General features: G+C 42.3%; 1 protein-coding gene across 9 annotated transcripts; it reads right to left on the bottom strand.

Annotated features, from left to right (window-relative positions):
- Positions 1-232: 232 nt before the first annotated feature.
- RNF146 (ring finger protein 146) lies at positions 233-13,227 on the bottom strand. Of its 9 annotated transcripts, none has more exons than XM_064708005.1 (4): positions 11,005-11,089; positions 9,598-9,718; positions 5,542-5,694; positions 233-2,013 (listed from the first exon to the last, which is right to left on the bottom strand). In XM_064708005.1, the coding sequence occupies exon 4, from the start codon at positions 2,010-2,012 to the stop codon at positions 954-956; it is 1,059 nt and encodes a 352-aa protein (XP_064564075.1). In that variant the 5' UTR covers position 2,013; positions 5,542-5,694; positions 9,598-9,718; positions 11,005-11,089; the 3' UTR covers positions 233-953. The 9 variants fall into 9 exon arrangements, with proteins under 9 accessions (XP_064564075.1, XP_064564076.1, XP_064564074.1 ...); XM_064708006.1 differs by lacking the exon at positions 11,005-11,089 and adding an exon at positions 10,801-10,960; XM_064708004.1 differs by lacking the exon at positions 11,005-11,089 and adding an exon at positions 10,391-10,663.
- Between the last annotated feature and the right edge of the window lie 6,178 nt (positions 13,228-19,405).

Genomic DNA, 19,405 nt, shown 5'->3' with positions numbered 1-19,405 from the left:
ATCAACAGTGAAGTGAGTTAATCAGCTCTTCAGATGTCTGTGTGAGTATTAAGCTTGCAACTCAAGATTGTTCAGTAAAAGATGAGACGCCTACAGCCGATGTGTTTGAGAGACAGCCAGTCAGGGATGCCACTCAGAACTAGTCCTCCCTTGTGGTAAACATGGGAAGCTGCTTTATGATCATTTTCTTTGAAATTCCTTCATTCAAGTTCAATTAAACTGGAAACGTATCTGAGATTGTTACTGATAAAATGTAGTTTTATTAAATTATAAATTCTGTAACAAAAACAAGACAAATCAAGAAAGATCTCAATAAACAAAACTACAAGGACTAGATGGCAAAGCCAGTGAAAAAGCCATGGAAAGTGTAAAGGTAAGAATTTCCAACACAAGTTAACAGCATTTTTTACATTTCCATTGAAAGAAGGTAAATGATTGCTCTTGTCTAGTAAAAACACATTTTAACTCCAAACTCACATCTATTTTCTCACGTTAAATTAAGCATCCTGCTCACACCCAACACCTTGCCTGATTCCACATAGCTTTAGTGTATTCTTTTCATACATCAATCCATGCAGAAAGTAGTAAGACACTTAATGCAACAGTCAGATAATGAAGACAATTCAAGTTGTACAGTAGATATACATTGGCCAAAAAGGGATAGAGTATCTTCAAGGGGAAAATGCTACAAAATAAACACAAGACATTTTCAAGAAAACTGGGCATTGCTAAACAGCTTTCAAACCATTAACAGGACAACCCAGTTTCCTAGAGTTAAGAGTCTTCCAGCTGAGACATGTTAAGAGACTTAAGTTAAAACAGGCCAAATCTGTTTTCTCCCCTTCACCCCACCCTCCCACCAAACACGCTGCTAGGTTTGAGTGCAATGCCAATGGGGACAGAAAATTTACAGAAAATTACAACTGAGTATTTTTTTTCGCATGGCTCTAGATTTAAACTTCAGTGACTGTGCACTGTCCATCTGGCCTTCTAGATCTTACACTCGTGTTTGCCACCCCACCCCCTGCCCCTGGTCTATCTGCTTCTGCCTGGCTTGCAGCAGCACTCAAGTGTCTCTGCTGACCAGAGGACAGGTGTTGCTGAAGATGGGCAGACACATCCTCGCTGTCGCTGCTGGCATCCGATTCGGTCTCCTCCACAGAGGTGTCGGGGGCTGGCACCCTACCAGAAGATGATGATTCGTGGTCTTCTTCTCCCTCTCCCCTGTGACTCCTTTCAGCCATACTGTCTCCATTTATTTGCAACTGGGCAAAAGAGTTCTCTAGAGAATTGCTTGCATCGGGTGATGGCGTCGAAGGGCTCACGAGCTGGCCATCCAGTGCAGGTAGGGGCCTCACAGAAATGGCTGCTAGAGGCTGCACAGCTGCAGCCCCTGGAGTCAGTGTGCTGTCCGCACCATCAGCGGAGCTCTCTCGTGCCAGGTTGACAGTGTTGGTGTCACAGTCCAGCCTCAGCCCAGCCACTCCCTTCTTTGGTATATCTATTATGTCCCGTTTTATTTTTCTGCGACGTCCATGCTCATTTCTCCTATACTGAACCATATTCTCAAGGTCGGCCACGTATAAAAAACCAGCAATTAGCATTTCAGTGCTCTTTTTACCCTTGGAAAAGGCATCTTCCAGCTCTCTGCTGGTACGTTCATCGTACTGCCACCAGCCATTTCTACCTTCATAATACCAAGCATATTCTCCATTGCCTCTGCTTGCTGCTTTGAGTTCTTCAGGTGACAATAAGGTTGGCTTGTCAAGGAAATCCTCAGGAATCTCCTGCCGGCAGAGTGCACATCGTTTCCCAAGCCAAGAAGCGCCCTTAACACACAGATAGCAGAAAACATGCTTACAGGGCAGACTTACTGGATGGACACACGTTTGCAGACAGATAGCACATTCAGGGACTTGCAGGGAAGGTGCTGCATTGGTACATGACTCATTTGTCTTCCTGTTTGTGGGAAGCATGTTGATGGAATGATCTATTTCGCCACAGCCAGCCATCCTGCAGAGGATCAAAGAAATTTAAATCAGTTCATTCTGTCAACTTAAACTAGCACCTTGCATTACATTTCACCTCAACAATCCACACAACGAGATGTTTACTTCAAATTAAACAAGTTACTGTTTCCTGAGATGATGGACTACACTGAGATTTCTTTTGCTTATCACCAACCTTTTATCTATTTAATTTGCAGCATGTTAACATACCAAGTCAGAAAACAAACTTTGGAATTCCCTCTGTTCACTCCCTGAAGTAGAGTTGAATGGACCTTCAGCCAACCAGTTACTCTGGTACCTCCTTAAAGAAATTTTGGTTCTTTCCTCAAGAGGTGACATAGCTGCAAATTGAACTTAAACAATCTCTCTTCAGACTATAGGTGATCATCTGTTTGATTAAGGGACTCCCTGAACAGTATCTCAGACTAGGTTTACATAATAGAAAATAAGCCTGACAGCAGCACCCAGCTGAAGAGTTCTCCCAGTCTGTTTCTCAGTTCCCTTCCACCATGGTACACTACCCTCAAACTGAGCTCAGAGCAACCACAGGGAGATGCAAAAAGAACCAGATCTGAAAACTGAGGTGGCCTTTTTAGAAGATACCCTGGGCTCCTTTTCCTTAAACATCAAGTGAACTCCCTGAGATACGAGTACCTCTTGAAAGGAATCACTGCAGACCAGCAGAAGCAGCAGTGTATTGTAGAAGACACACAGCTCTGATCTGACTGGCTTGTGAAGTAATTGCCTTTACTTTTTCTGGCCATATCTTATTTCTGTTATTAAAGATGATTTTGTAACTGTAAGAGAATGGGGAATGCAAAACTGCATCACTTTGGCATTGTGTAGGATTTAAGCAGTTGAAAAATTCTAGCCTAAATATGCAAATGTTTCTCAACTACATTTTTGCCATGGCAATCTTTCACAGTCTGTTTCATGGTCATTTTTATTTTATTTATTAACAATCAAAACCAAATACCAGATACCAAATGAGGGAGGAGAATAGGCTTTGGGGAATGGGGCCTAAAAAGGTGCCTTTTTTAATTTAAAATCCCCAAGAAACTTCAAGACTGATATTCAACAAAACAGCCTTTCAGTGGAAGTAGTCTTTGTTGTATGGGCAGGTAGCTAGGAATAGTTCATGCAAAACTACCACAAGCATGTGGGCCAAAAGGGACCTTTAGAGTCACCTAGTCAAGTCTGCTGCTCCACATGGCACCAACACCAATGCTAGATGAGACCAGCTGTGGCTTTGTCTAGCTGGGTTTTTTTGAAATCTGCAAGGATGGAAATACCACAGGCTCCCTGGACAGCCTGTTCTAATGTTATACACATTTCTAACAAAATGTGTAACCTCAAGAGAAAATGCCTAGTATTACTGTAAAAGCTTCCACTGATATATGCTGGGATTAAACAAAAACCTATGCCTCAGTATCTATATTTATCTTTACAACAATGTATCATGTGCTATTTACTTAAAACATTTTTCTGTATGCTGTTTCCTTCTATCACTAAAATTTCCTCTTCAAAGACCAATGCCTCTTTAATCCCTTTTTATCAAATAATTATTTTAAAAGCTCTACAGCTCAAATACTTTTTCCTGAAGCAGCACAAAATTGTATCCATCTACGTTTCAGTTTCATATCTGAATTTCTTTTTCTGAGATTAATGACCAATCTGCATAACAGTTCTTAAATCAGCATGCCAGATACACACACAGCATTACCTACCAGCTGGCAACTGTGATTTTACTGCACACACACATCTGTGAGATCCATTCTAACAATGTTGTGAACAAGTTGCTTTTTGGAAGCTGCACACTTCTGAGGATGTATTTTACAACAGATTTTCATAGCAAATGTTGGGGTTTATACCAAGAAACTTATTAGAAAAAGGGAGAACGAAGTCTGTTGAGATTTCAGAATACCACAAACACAACCCAACCATCATTTCACAACAGAAGAGCTGAAAGAGAAATCCATTTATTGATTGATTTTTGCTAACCATGGCTGAGAGAAAGGATCTTAATTTTCAAGTGCCCCCACAATGAGAGTAGAATGCAAAAAAGCACAGCAGCAGAGCTTTTGACTTCCATGCTACAGTTTTACAAAAGGATGCTTCTCCCTGAATATGCTTTATAAAATTATCCTTTTCAGAGTGAAAGAAAAGATTAAAACAACCTGTAGGTAAGTAACTTCTACACAAGTCACTTACATAATTAAGATTTTGGAGGTGATTAAAATGCAATAAAGGGATCAAAAAGGCAATGCACTTTGACAAACCAAATTGTGATACCATGAGCTAAACTAAAGAGTTTACTCTGAGGTAAACTGAAAGAAGGATTAAAAGTTGTCACCTGTTTACTGAAAGCAAAAAATGCTAACATTTGAACTGTGCTCAATAGGTCACCCATTAATTTGAGGGATCTTTGGGGTCCCTTACTAGATCAAGATAATAATGCAGGATATGAAAATGAGTAAATGCTTTTTCTCGAAATTCCTATTTGATTCTTAATGACTCTAAGGAAAATGTTATGTATAAAATGAATAGAGCTGGAGGAGCAAACCCTTATCTCTAAAAGTGCTATGCAGGAACATAAAACTCTGATACGATAAGCACAACTGCAGTTGCATGTGCTCAGAATGCAGGACAATTATGCACTTGAAGATTTATATCAACTACACGGATTCTGTCTCACTTTTTGTTTTTAAAGCATGATGCTATTTTTTTTTCAATTTACCTTCTTAATACCAAATCTAGGTCATGGGGTTTGTTTACAAGCTGGTAAGGGACATAAATGTAGGTTTTTACTGAAGAGGTATCCTTCAGAACCGAGGACGAACATCTCGGACTGCTATTCTGCTATGTTATGGCTGTGGAAGCACTTCCACTGCAACTTCACGGTACTAAGAACTAAACAAAACTGACCACACAGTATTTTACCTGAAATTAAAAGTAGTATTTTGTAACAAGGTTCAATCAAAACAGGTTTTATATCAGAACTGTTATCAAATAAGAAAGCTCTATTTTTGGGGGGATTGGGTTCCCTTTAAAACCCTCCTGGCATCGTAGAAAATCACATTCTTGATTACTGACTACTTGACTAAGAATTAACTAAACACAAGGAATAATTTTAAAAATAGTTTTATTTTAAGTATTTAGATCCTCAATTCAGGTATAAATAAGGGACCAAAAAGAACCTGAACTCTGCATTTTAACAAGTACAGCCTAAAACCGATGGAAACAGTATGGAATTAGGCCAAAATCTTACAAGATCCCACCTCTTGTGGTTTTTATTGGCAATATTAAATAATACAGGTAATTTCTAAGCTATGGGTCCTTCATCAATACATGAAGTATGGAAGAGGTGATGTGTAACAATTACATGAAAAGACCCCAGGCCTTCTTGGACTCTAATGGAAGAAAATGTAAATTCCCACAAAACCACTTCAAATCCAGGTCAAATTGTAACTCCAACTAAGCAGTCCATCAAGGAGCTGACATGTTTAAGTTCCTTAACAAAACAACAGCTTACTTTTTCTTAGTAATTTCTACTGAAGCATGAAGACTGAAATGTCCTCTCTTCAGACGTCTCCAGCTAGGATGGCAGGTGCTCCTTCCCAAGGCTGGCTCATTCCTGACTTGTCCTGCTCAGTGGCACACTACAGCGTTTCAGCTTCCCTGCAAACTAACAGAAAGCAAACAATAGCACCATTACAATGTTGTCCAGAGATACAAGCAAGCAAAGTACAATGCCACGGTTCTGTTACAAAAAGGAAATTACAATGCTTTTATTTACTTGCTGTATGTTATTTTCAATAAAACTATCACTGGACTTCTGTTTAAGTTTTTGTAACCAACAATTTTGATCTACAGTTTTTATTTTGATGTCTGTCTCAAAAAAATAATTTTTTTAAGCATTATAAAAGGAAATTATTTTTTACTACAGTAAGTTAATCGCTCATTTCCAAATAGTGACCTCACAAAAGGAGTAAAAGACCAAAGTTTGGAGCATGTTACATTTATGCAAATTTAACCTCTAATAAATGATTCCTTATATTTAGGAAATTTAGAAAGTCACAATGGCTTCCTAAAGCTTTTTATAAAACTCTGGGTTTGATACCATCCCAAAGGACCATCTAGCTCTGTGTGTTATCCTGACACAGACTAGTATCAGATGCTTAAGGAAAAGCAGTGTGCACAAACAGCTGATTTCCCCCAATTCTCCCCCATATTTCAATCAGAAATTTGCCTCTTCGTATTTCAAGGCTCAGAGCTTTGAATCCTCATCCTCTTTTACAGAGATCATTGCATCATTAATGAACGAACCTCAGAACATTCAGCACTTTCTTCTTTATAAGCCTACAAGCTTATAAACAAACTCTATGACCTGTATTTGAGGTAAATACAGGTAAATTTATCCAAGGTAAATAAACAGCAAAAATTAATTAGGACCTTCCTCAATTTCTTTAAAATGTCCTGATGGGCTCCAAGGTTCAACAATGCAAAGAGTTTCTAAAAAAGAGGACAAGGATGCAAGTCAGCCTCCACACCTCAGAGGTAATACACCCCTCTTCAGGCTAGCAGATGATGTCAGTCATGTATTTGGTGAATGCCACCAACCACTTCACACAAACCTAATAATCACTAAGTGCCACTAAGTGCCTAACAAATACCTTAGAAGTTCCTACAGCAGGAATCTGCAAACTGCAGAAGGGGAAGAGAGACCATTACTGCAATCAGAAGGGGAAGAGAGACCATCACTCTTGCATTCTCACAACCTAATCATCAAAGTCTTGACCTAAGAGAACCACCTGCAGCAAATCTTCTGTAAAAAGACAGATGAGCTACAGAATCACCTCTTCCTTTTGGTCTGTAGCTTTCTGGGTGATTGTCAAACATCTTGAGCTACAGTTTCCAGCTGCTGCAGAACATTATATATAGGAATGATTTGAAGTAGACCTGAGAATGTCACCTCTTTGATTTCAATGTGTTCAAGGAAAGAATCATTTCAGCATAAATACAGTGCAGAGCAGACATGTAAGAGTCAAGTAAAGTCAGGAAGTGATAAGTCCCTGAAAGATGGAGCACTACAGTGTTCTGTGCTATAGCCCTTTATCAAATGATCAAATATTTATCATTAATATCAGAGTGTTCAGATGACTTCAGTGCATGAAGCATTACTCAAATATGTTATTTTCTTTACAGCTGAGCTCCATGTAACATTTTGTATAGCTATTTTTAGAATGAGCTCCAAAGGAAAAATGCAAAAATTAACAAGCCTATCCACACCTTTTCTCCCCTCATAGTTCTAGCAGATTTCCTTTCTTCACACATCAATCTGAAACCAAGAGCGGCAATCGTGTTAGAATTGTGGCTCTACTAATCCACTTAGACAAGATACTATATTTTCTATGATCAAAGAGACAGCTGCAACAAGCTTGATGCTCTGGGTGTGGTATTCAGTCCTTCATCTTGGAGCTGGCTTTCTGTTACTTCAATAGGTATCACCTGAAGCCTTTTATCTGCTCCCTCTCATAATGCACTACTAGAGGTAGCACATCATAAAACCAAATGCTATGTGGAGATGGCAGAAAAAGGTTGGGTCGGTTCCCAGAGATTTCTTAGTAAATAAAAATGCATACACACATTCAAGATATGTAATTATACCTAGAAGAATCCAAGAAAGGCATAATTACAGGATTGTGATAAGGCAACCTTCCAACTGCAGCAAAGGTCTTGAAAAGAACTAGTTTACACACTGACATCAAATAACCTCTATATTTCATGTCATTGCTACTTATTTAATAAGCCAGTACTGAAAATTCTACTAAGTGGACAGACAAACCCTTGTGGTTACACACACGCCCCTTTTTGGATGATGACGACTCCTTTAAAGTCACCTGGGCAAGAGCTGTTTTCTATACTTGAAAGTCTCTCAGGAGGCTTACTGGGAAGAGTCACGTCCACTTCTTCCACGCTTTAAGAATCTGAAGTGGTGGACTTCCTACCAGACCTATCTCCCAAAATTACTTCAGGCTCTCCTTAAGAACAATATTAAGCTTTTACTAGGTCAAGATAGAATGAAACCATTTCTAGTCAGTTCAGCCAACTGTGCTCGTTAAATTATGAGACGCAGTAAATTATCAGCAACAGCACAATTTTTCCACCCTTATTCCTTTAGGAAAAAAAAAAAATCAACAATTACAAACCCTCACCCCAACTAACAACTAACCAACCCAATGAAACCAAAATCAGAAGCATACATATTTAGGAAGCCAGCTCCTACATATTGAGGAAGAGTTACCCATAGTCTTAAGCTTTCTCTGTAAGTAAAATCTTAGCTTCCTAAAAACACACAAGTGCAACACTGGTGAATTCAACAAACATCAGCCTATTATCGCGTCCTACTTCAAATAATAGAAATCTAGGAATACTGCAACTCCATACACATTATTTTAAAACAGCTCTCACAAATTTATCAATTCCTCCCTTGAAAACTCAGCAGAGTAACCGTATTCTTTCACAAGAATAAATGCTCTTCTGTAATTAAACACTTGGATTTTTTTTCCACCAAGCTCCCCAATTTTTGACTCATTTGGTGGGTAGGAGGGGAAAATGATCCCCGGAATTCTGCCCTTCCCCACAAGTAACCATGAGCCAGACAGTGTGGGAAGAAAGAAGGCAGCTGTTTTATCTAATAAGAAAAAATCACTCTCCTGTCTGATGGCCTGCTACTGTCAATACACTACCAGCTCAAGGTATTGAGTCTCATCAGATATGTTTAAAACTGTCCCTGGTACTGGATAGCACAACAGATAAGTAACTTCACTGTTTCCCCTGCTTGCCTACTTTTTTCTACCTGTTTCTTAAACTCAGAATATTCTCAGAAATTGGTTGTGATGAGGCTTCAGGTTACCTGTCATTCCTTATCACTGGCTACTGCATATTAGTAAACCCCAACATTTATATCTACACTTGGAATTGAATCATAGAAGAATAGTCAAGTGCAGAACAGTCAGCCATTTCAGTATTAAAATGCTGTATATACTGAAAATGAAGTTGTTCCCTATGCTACAACTGGAGCACTGACCTTGAATTTTGAGCATATATCCTGTTTCAATCTATTTAACTAAGAAAAATGTTAATTTCTCACTCAAAAGCAAAAGTGTGCAAAAATGAAGCAGAAACCGGTTCATGTTAAGTTATCAATGCTTCAGAAACTCAAATAAATACAGGGTCATCTCTTCATGTATATATAAAGACTTGATTAACACGCACAGAAGAGAGGAAAAAAAATCAATTTCAATATAAAGACTTTTCCAGGGGCTCACTACTCAATAAGCTATAAAAATACTGCAGTTCCAGCTCTTTAAATAAATGACAATTCAATTACATCTAAATTGATGCAATATATTTTGAAGGAAACAAGAAAAAACTTTTTTTTTCACTTACCACAGACTTTGTATTATAGCAATTTAAACAACTGGCATTTCATCAGACTTAGAAAAAAACTACACTATTAAACACACAAGACTATAAAGCAAGTTCTTGCAAAAACGTTCAATATTTAAGATTTATTTAAAATTACCAAATGAAGATTCAGATTTCAGCATGTCTTCAATACTATTTCACGCTGTAATTTTTGGTACCGCATGTCTAGAGATGTTTCAGAATCTATTTTTGAGTAGCTCACCATCCAGATGCAGCAGCTAACAAAGCAAGAAGGATCGGATTTTTAGTATTACAAACCTGACAGAGGCAAAACGTTTTAAAGCTCTGCTCCCTACACCTCCTTGTAATTGCTAATACATAACTGCATAATACACCCCACTAACAAAACCTACAGCGTTTCTCAGGCATATCACTGAAAAGCTGTACTAGGATTAAAATCCCCCACAGTTTCAGTTTAACTATTTCACCATTCCGATCGTCTTATTCGTATAAAACCCTCATATTCAGTTAATGTTTTTCAGTGGCGGCAACATGTACCGCGCCGAAAGCGGGACCCGCTTTCAACATTTCACGTCCCCTTCCAACATTCCGAAGGGATGCAAAGCAAACACTTGAGCCGAGGCGGTCAGGCACAAAGAAACAAAAGCACTTCCATCAGGAACCCAGAGCTACTTCTGTCCGGTGTTCCGCGCCGCGCTCCCGTGCCCGCCCGAGCCGCTGCGCTGACGCCGCCGGCGGCAGTGACCGAGGCCGGCCGGGCACAGCGGGGACACCGAGGGGCCAAGGCACACACACCGGAGCGCTGCACATCGCCCCGGGAACTGGAGCGCTGCGCCGGCTCGGCCAGGGCATTCCGCCACGCGTGACGCCGCCACGGCTCATGCTCCTGACCTATTTTACTGCCCAGCACAACGAAACCCCCGACTCACAGAACCTATACGGTTGGAAGACACCTCCGGCTATGGAGTCCAGCCTAAGCCCGGGCCCGGTCAGGCACTCTGCGCGCACCTCGCTCCGCACCGCCGTCGGGGCGCCGCCTCCTGCAGAGACACGGCTCCGCGGAAGGGGGCCTGGCCGGCAGGAGGGACCGGGAGGCTCTGCCGGTGGTCCCGGCTCTCCCTGCCAGCCTCTCGGAGCGGGGCCTTGGGAAGGGCTCCCGACGGGGCTCCGCGGCCCCGACACCCGGCACGTGACCCCGCGGGCGGGGCGGCGCCGGGCGACACCCCCCACCCGCCCCGCCGCCAAAACAATACCGGGCAGGGCTCTGCCCGCCGGGCGGCCGCCCCTCGCTCCGCTCGGCTCAGCCCAGCTCAGCCAGCCTTTTGTTCAGGGCACTCACCCGCGCGGGAAGGCCGCGGCGCCCGCTCCAGCTCGGCCGGCGGCGGAGGGGCGAGGGGAGGCAGCACCGCCTCGGCCCCGGGCGGCTGTGCAGGGGGCGCTGTCGGAGCGGCCTTTGGTGCCCGAGACCTCCGCTGCTGCCGCCGCCACCGCCTCCCCCCGACCGCTCCAGCTCGGGCGCGCCCGCGGCAGCACGGGGACTCACCCGCCGGGCCGGCCCGCGCCGCTCGGCTCGGCTCGGGCCCGCTGCGCTCGCCCGCCGCCACCTGCCGCTCCCTCCGGCCCCGCCGCCGGGACCGCGGGACGCGCCGACGTCACGCGCGGGCCGGGGCGGCCGAACGCGCCACTGTGACGCCGCCGCGGCGGGGGCGGGGCCAGGGGCGGGGCCGGGCGCGTGAGGCCGCGCCCCGGCCCGCGGCGGTGCCATGGCGGCGTCATGGCGGCCCCGGCTGCACCCGCGCTGAGTGGAAGTGGAAGGGCCCGGCCTGTGCCCTGTGGGGGAAGGTGCCAGGCGGTCGGGAGGGCCCCGCCTCCATACATGGGGTCCCTTTCCCGTCCCCCCCGCCCAAGTCGTGTCGCCTTCTGGCAGGCTGACCGTGGCTGGACGCCAGGCGCCCTCTAAAGCCGCCCTGGCACTGCCCTCCGCAGCTGGGCAGGGGAGGGGCTGTACAACGAGAGGCTCGTGGGTCGAGATCAGGACTGGATGAGATCACTCACGAATTGCTGTCATGGGCAAAGCAGTCTTGACGTGGGAAAATGAATTTAATACCAGTCAAATCAGAGCAGGATCATGAGACATAAAGCCAAATCTAAAACAACTACCCTTGCCTTCCTTTTTTCCAAGCTGATTTTTGGCTTCCCACTCTTGGTTTTTTGGGATGCAGTTCTTCAGGAACAGCCTGCTCCAGGGGGTGCCCCCTCAGGGTCACAAGTCCTGCCAGCAACCCTGCTCTGGTGTGGGCTCCTCTCTCCTTGGGGCCACAGATCCTTAGAGGAGCCTGATCCAGCACAGGCTCCCCACAGGGTCACAGCCTCCTTTGGGCACCCACCTGCTCTGCCTGGGGTCCTGCATGGACTGGGGTGGATCTCTGCTCCCTCATGGCCCTCCCTGGGCTGCAGGGACACAGCTCCTCACCATGGTCTGCACCAGGGGCTGCAGGGGGATCTCTGTTCAGTGCCTGGAGCAGCTCCTCATCCTCTTTCATTGGTCTTGGGGTCTGCAGAGTTGCTCTCACTCCATTCCACTCTTCAAATGAAATTGTTGTGCAGATTTTTTCCCCTTCTTAAATCTGTTGTCCCACAGGCACTACCCCTGTCACTGACAGGCTGAACCTTGGGTCCATCCTGCAGCTGTCTGACACTGGCTCTGTCAGACACAGGGGAGCCTTCTGGAAGCTTCTCACTGTAGCCCCCTCCCCAAGCCCCTGCCAGTACCAAAACCTTGCCACACAAACCAAATATACCAGAAATGAGGGGGAGCCTCAGTTGTGTGTTTTCCCTGGAGCTTTCTGATCAGAAAAAGTAGGCAGGCACGTTTCCTTGGGATTCATTGTTCCTGGTGGCAGTGCTGGGGAAGATGAGCTTGCACAGCTCTATTATGCTTGACTAATGTGAAGGCAGGTTGCAGTTGCCCTTGTTCCCACTGATAAGGCCAGATAGTGGATTCAGCAGGAGGTACAAAGAGTTGCTGACCTTTCCAGGAGCATATTCTGCAGCTCAGAGAAACTGCAGCTTATTTTTTGCCTGAAAATTTAGGTGGCTTGATAGTTCAAGCATGTGCCTCGTGCTTCTGTGCATTGCCCAGCCATGCTTGGGTGGCTGCAGAAGTTTGGCTGTTTTGGCAGTCACCCATATGTGGAGAGGGACATGAGCAAGACCCAGGCATAATTTTGGGGGTCAGACTACCCCAAAGCTGAGCTGCTCCTGTAGGTGAGGTGCAGGGAGGAGATGTGTGCTGCCTGCTGTTGTCAATTGAGAAGCCTGCTGTATTCACATTTTAATAAAGCAGGATGGGAAACAATAATCCACACATCATTTAGGCTGGAATGGTATTTAGATAGGGAAAGGGACTGTGTGTCCAGGTACTCATTGCACCTAAATGGAAAACTAAATGCTCCAAGGTGCAGACTGTCTACCCAAGGGTTTGTTAAAACTAAAGCTACTCTTTGGCTGGTCTTTTTGATTTTTAAACCTAGGGAAACCACAAGCATCAGAAAACATAAGAGATGACAACTCTAAAAATACTAAATTCTAAGTGTAATCAGGAATATAAAAAAAAGTTGCAGCCACAATACACAGAGTATCACCATACAATTTCAGAAAGCTTTAACATTCACTTATACAGAGTAACACCATACCACATCAGACAGTTTCAAGTGTCTACCCATACAGCATAACATCATATCCACTCAGAAGGCTGCAAGTGTCTGCCCTTCTTGTTCTTTAGCCCAACCTTTTAGCCCCTCATGTTCATGCATTGCACCTGTGTGCCCTCTGTTCCCTTTGGTGATTGGTCAGTGCACTTGGGAACTCCATTGCTTTCAATGCTGCTCACGTGCTTTTCACAGCTGTAGCCCATTGGGGATGAGGCTGGGCTGCAGCCCCACTCCCAATTAGCACAAACTGTATGCCTACAAAGAAATGCATTTTGTTAAATCACCTATTATTTTCTAAAAGTTTAGAAAAGTCTACCCAAAATTTGCACTGGTTTTAACAAATGTGATATGTTTGCATCCAAGGACAAGCATTTACCTGGTGACCTATGTTCTATTTAGATAGTTCTGTGTGAGGCTGAGTCAAAGAATAGAGATTAGAGAAAGGAAAGGTCTCTTACTGGCAGTGTGTGCTCAGCAACAATAGCCTTAATCCTTTACTGAACCAGACCTTGATCCTGTGGAAGCTATTGAGGCCAAATTCCTGTCAGTTTCTGTTAGAACATGACCTAAAAAAAGAAAGCAGGCTTGTGCTCTGACAGGAGCTAAAGAGTTCACACAAAGCTACTCTGACTGTGTGCAGCTTTGTAAGAAAGGCAACACCTTGGGAAGACTGTACTTAGTAAAAAGGAAGTCTCTGGCTGTGTATAGATAGGCTTGTGAGTTTCACTGCAGCTGCAGATGGACTGAGAAAATGTGCTTGTGAATGAAAGATTTTATTTTACAGTCCATGAGTTATGGAGTAATCATGGCAATCAAATGAATGTCAGACAGTGCCAAAGATAGTAACCAAATAATGAAATGCATTGCACCTTACTAGACTAAGGGAATAACGAGCATGAAGGAGTATCCAGTTGAATAGATTACAGTAAGGGGATCAGTTCTAGTAATATACCTTCTAAAATGTTCCCTAGGTGGCTATCAGCCCATATTACCAGCTCCTATTCCAGTCAGAACAGGTATTATTTAAACATCATTTTTTGTGTTTCTGTTTTTGACATGGACACAACCTATTCTTTCCACTGATGGCTTTCTTTATGCCTATTATTTTGTAACTGTCTGTTACAATTGAAGCCACCTCAGTTGTATCTTTTCTACATCTACTTGCTTCACATTTCTGTTGTCTGCTGTGTTTCTCCTTGTGTATTTTATTGTGGTCTACAATGTCATCACTATGAAATTTATGTATTTTGCTCACTACTAAATTATTAATTAATACAGTGGTTTGAAAAGTAAAGATTTGTCAGACTACTTTTTAAAGAACACCACTTTCTCTGCTAAGTGTCTACAGTCCCACTATTAATATTTTGCTGGGATGGTGGAGAACTATTAATCCACATGTGAAGCATTTTTTCTGCATCTTAAAATCTATGTGATACTATGTAAACCTTTGCAGATGTGCCAACGTTTTATATTCCTCAAGAGTTCAATCCTTGCTGCACTTGGTGCAGCTGAGATGAGAGGGGAGATAAGCAGTTTCTTTCTGCTGTGGTTTTGAGTCAGTTTATATCAAAGCAGTTTGGGAAGTTGGTGTGGAGAACCTCTAAAGTGCTGTAAGTCAACACTATGGGCAAAAGAGTGGATGATGTGTGGTATCATGCCAATTCCATGCTCCTGCACCTTCAGCAAACCTCTGTAAAGTCCAGAGAAGGTGTAAAGTTGGCAGTGCCCTGCACTTGTCTGCTCCTTGCAAGGAGCCAGAGAGGGGCTGAGACTCGAGTTACAATGTGTAAAAGTACTGAAGACAAATCTTGATTTTGCTTGAGTGGCACATTCCTTTCTGAACCCCTTGTTGCTTATCACTCCTTGCATGCCTTTTCTTCTAAGCTGTCCTACGGCAGGCAATCCCCATGTTGCAGTGCCATTTTCATTGAAGTAATAAATGTCATACTGTCATCAAAAACTAAGATACACAAATTTTCCAGGATTACTTCTTTTTACAAATTATATTTATAGTTTTTCACAGTCCAAGACACAAGCGTATCCCTTGTGCTGTGAGTGTTTTAAGATGGTGTCAGTGAGACAAAATGACATTCCCTTGAACTCTCTTGAAATGCAATTGCGGTTGTGCCAATGATGTATGAAATGCAAGCTGATTGATGGAAATCCAAAGCCCCTTTGGGTTTGCAAGTGTTTTTTTCATTTTGACTCTCTAGAAACTGCTGAGGTTTATGCCTGTTTCAGCAATCTTTATTTACAGTCCTGCTGCACTGTAGCTAAACTGATTTACAGTTGCTCTTTGTAGATTCAGAACGAAGTGTCAGTTAAAGGCCGAATTGGTGTATGGAAACGCAACTACTGTACCTCATGGAATATCTGTATTTTGCTTACATAATCTAGATATGTAGTAACTTCTGCCAAAAATGCTGTTATTTAAAATTTTTGGAAGGATTGTGCTGGTTAGTCATGAGAACAATTCCATTTTGCTTTAAAAACAGGAAGCTGAATGATGCTGAGGAGGAGGAGTGGGAGAAGGGGAGCTCAGGGTGAGTTCTTTTTCTCAGTTCTCTCAATCTGTTACTTTTGCTGTATCTGTACCCGTTCTGTCTGTGAACTCCCAAGGAGAGATCCTGATTCTTTTGTTTTCATTTAGTGGCATTAAAAAATTCCACACAGCATACAAAACAAATTTATTTTATTGCCCCAGTTGGCAGGCAAGGTAACATTTTCTTCTGCCAATAAGTAAACATTGACTTTTTCCATTATCCCAGTTGTCAAATTCATATCACAGTATATGTTGCTGTGGAATTGAAGTCATCCATATGGTGATGCAGACAAGCAGAAAAATCCCATCACAAAACAGTTATTGCATTACAATACAGTGTGTTTAAATCTTTTAGTTTTCCAGGCAGCGAGTTTGCAGGATTAAAGCCTTCTTTTCCCAAAAGCAAATCTTGTGCCTTAGTCTCATCATCACTTTAATCCCTTTCTCTTTGACTTTTTCCCTATCAACCAGGGGAGTGACTAAACTCATTAAAAAAATTTTTTTGGGATCTTCAAAATCACGATGCTTACAAAATTTACAAGGTTAGATTTTGGTTTTTGGTGTTTTTTTTTTTAATTTGGCCTCAAGTTTTACATCTGTAGGACTTAGCAGTAACTTATAACTGCACATAAAATATCCATCTGTAGCTATAAAGCTATAAGGCAAGCTTTATTTTAATGTTATTGAAGCTTAAATTCTTGCAGAATCATACATCTTCAGGAATGAAATCCTGAAAACTAGCTGGAGTCACAAGATTCTTGATCTATGGAAAAACAGTTAATCACAAGGAGAAGATCGTGCACACATACTGTATTTTACCTTAGTGAAAGGAAAGCAAGCTATAAAAAATGTTGTTGTCATCTTCATCTTCAATTTTAAAAATAGTGAGTGAGCAATTGCAATTTCCTTTTGTATCACTAGATGGTATGTGGTAACTGTGGGGAAGCTGAGCTCTAAAAAAAATGGATATAGTATAGGTACTGCTGTCTCTCCTGATCCAGATGTTGCACTGACCAGACTCCTTGCTTACAGAAGGAATGCCTGCAAAGCTGTTCCTGACACCTGAAACTGCTCCTTGTAGTTCCAAACCCCTGGCTCTGTTGCAGGCAACTACAAAACTTACTGAGTGATTTGGTGCTCGTGTTTTCTGGGAAACTGCACAGTACTTAGGCCTCAAACTCAGAATTACATTTTTGAAAAGAAGAACTCTATATTAAAATGCTTGAAAACACCCACACTTTATTGGAAAGTTAGCAAAGTCTTCAAACATTATGGATCAGACCCTCTGAACTACCTGCTGGTGAGTGCTCAGTAGGTATAAAAGCCCATACGGAGACAGAATCAATGGAAGTTTAGATTTGTAATTTTAGTTGTAACAATATGAGCTACCATATAGTTTCCATGCAAGGACCTACTTTTACACTAGAGGGCATATTTTTATTTTCTCAGGTAATATTTTTGAACGCTACATTATCACAATCAAAACAGCATCTCCCGTATTAATTATATATATATTTGAAAATATGCTAGTATAAAATGTTTGCTAGAATTTTATAATAGAACCAAGAACATTTTATGCTGTTCCATGTGGATTAACAGTTCAGCAGCTTAAATTGAGCTATTTCCATGTAGTTGCTGTAGTAGTCCATGACACTGTACTTTGAAAATTATCAGTTAAAAATTAAAACTTTCCTGGATGACTCTGTCCTCTGGGCTTAGTTGTGTGAAAAGAGTGTCATAAGTAAAATTTATAGATGCAATTCCACAGTTAAATCTTATTTCTCCTGTTCCATAGGATCCAAAAATTTCTTAGTGTTTTTTAGGAAAAAAAGGTGTCCAGTTTTCAGAAGAAAAAGGTGTCCAGCTGCTTTGCTATTTGGTGGCTTGTGCTTTTTGCATTCCCTTGGTCTATTGTATGCTTAGACACTGTGGTTTTTTGGGTGAGAGGCCCATTATGATGGGCAGTATCATCTGAAGCTTTCATAACTGTTTCTTATAGTGTCACCAGATTCCCCAGCAGCAGGAAATGCTGTGGAGAAGGACTCAGAGTGCAGGGCTCTGTTCTTCACAGCCTGATCTTGGCTGGGCCCTTGCTCCCCTTGGTCTTCCCCACAATATGTGGCAGGTTCCTCGGGAGGGAAAGGAGTGAGGAACAGAGCTATGTTGTGTGGTGTGAGCCCCCCAGCGCTGCACCAAGGCAGTGAACAAGGAGAGAGTATCTTTCTATGGCTTCACCAGACTTTTCTCCAAAAAGAGCAAAAAGAAGATGGAGTTGTTATGGTAAAATCTTGGAAGGAAAGTAATTTCAATCAATGCTTAAATAATTATTCTAAGTGCAGTTTTGATGACTGTAACCTTTTGGAGCCATACAGAGTGAGACAGTTAATGCAAAGATAATACTGCAGATGAAAGAAACAGTATCACTTGCTTTTGCATCCATCTAATAAAGTGTTCTGAGACAGTATGACAGCGTTGCACAGAAATTTCTTAGTGGCATGAAACTTTGAGATGACAGGAGTTCGTTGAGGATTTGATGCATACATTAATCAGTAATGCTGTACTGCCTGTTGTATCTTGGAGTTTGATTAACAAATTCAGTAAGGGAAAATAACATCCATAAGCTGTTAAAGGGACATTCATCATGGATTGCAAAATAAATAATACAGTCAAAAATTAATTATTCTGATAACCCACATAGCCCCCAGGCCACTTATACACTTTACATTTTGCAAGTTACTTTCATTAGGTCCATCAGGATGGACTGCCCATATGTCTGTGAATATCAGTGTGTGTTTAACTGCCTGCTACCTGCAACCCACTTGGGTTGGCCCAGGGTGCATGTGGAAAGTTATGCCTTCTCCTGTAGAATGGAATGGTTTGAAAGCATGACAATGCAATTAACCCCTCTGTAGATCTTCTCTGAGGGGCTGAGAGTGACAAATTTACATCCTGGTTTAATTTGCTGCCAGACTAGTTTAGAAATGGCATGAGCAGGCTGCCCTGATAGCACCATTTATCAGAAAGAGGTGCTCCAAGAGAAGATAAATGACTTGTAATCTCAAAAGAGAAGGGGTGCATTTTCTGCAGCCTAGAGTGCAAAGCCCTTTCCTTCTGTATGCTTAATCCCTTAACTTCAGCCATTTCCTGTTCATTTGGTTAGCTCTAATAGTCCTAGCTGTGCTGATTGAGTTCATATCTGTTCTGTGGATTTCATAGGATGGCAAAAAACAGCTGCAGCAATACTATATTCTCCCTCTGGACCCAGCTGAAGAGAGCAAGCAAAGGAAAATGGAAGGCATGAAAGAAAAGTTCACAAAATGATCACAATACTTTTGGGATCCCAAATTTTCCAGATCAGTAGTCATCTTAACTAGCTATGAAATGAACTATAATACTGACCTGTTTCACTGGGATCGTATCAGAATTCATTAGATACAGTCCTTTGAAGGCAGAAACTACAAAGTAGTAGTATTCTGCTGACCCCAAAATCCTCTCCAGGTTCCTAAGTGTCAGTAGGCAACTCTCTGGGTAAAGCAGCTGTTTTCAATCTGCAGTTACATATAATTTATTGTGCATATGATAAATTATTGTATCTATTATGTATGCTTGAGTTTATATCTGCTTGGGTTTTCTTTGATGCATTTTTTCTTCTCTTTAGTTTGGTTGATAGGACCTCAAGATGAAATTAA

This window comes from Zonotrichia leucophrys, chromosome 3 (assembly GCF_028769735.1).
Source record: "Zonotrichia leucophrys gambelii isolate GWCS_2022_RI chromosome 3, RI_Zleu_2.0, whole genome shotgun sequence".
Taxonomy (NCBI): domain Eukaryota; kingdom Metazoa; phylum Chordata; class Aves; order Passeriformes; family Passerellidae; genus Zonotrichia; species Zonotrichia leucophrys.
This window is presented reverse-complemented; position numbering and strand designations above follow the sequence as displayed.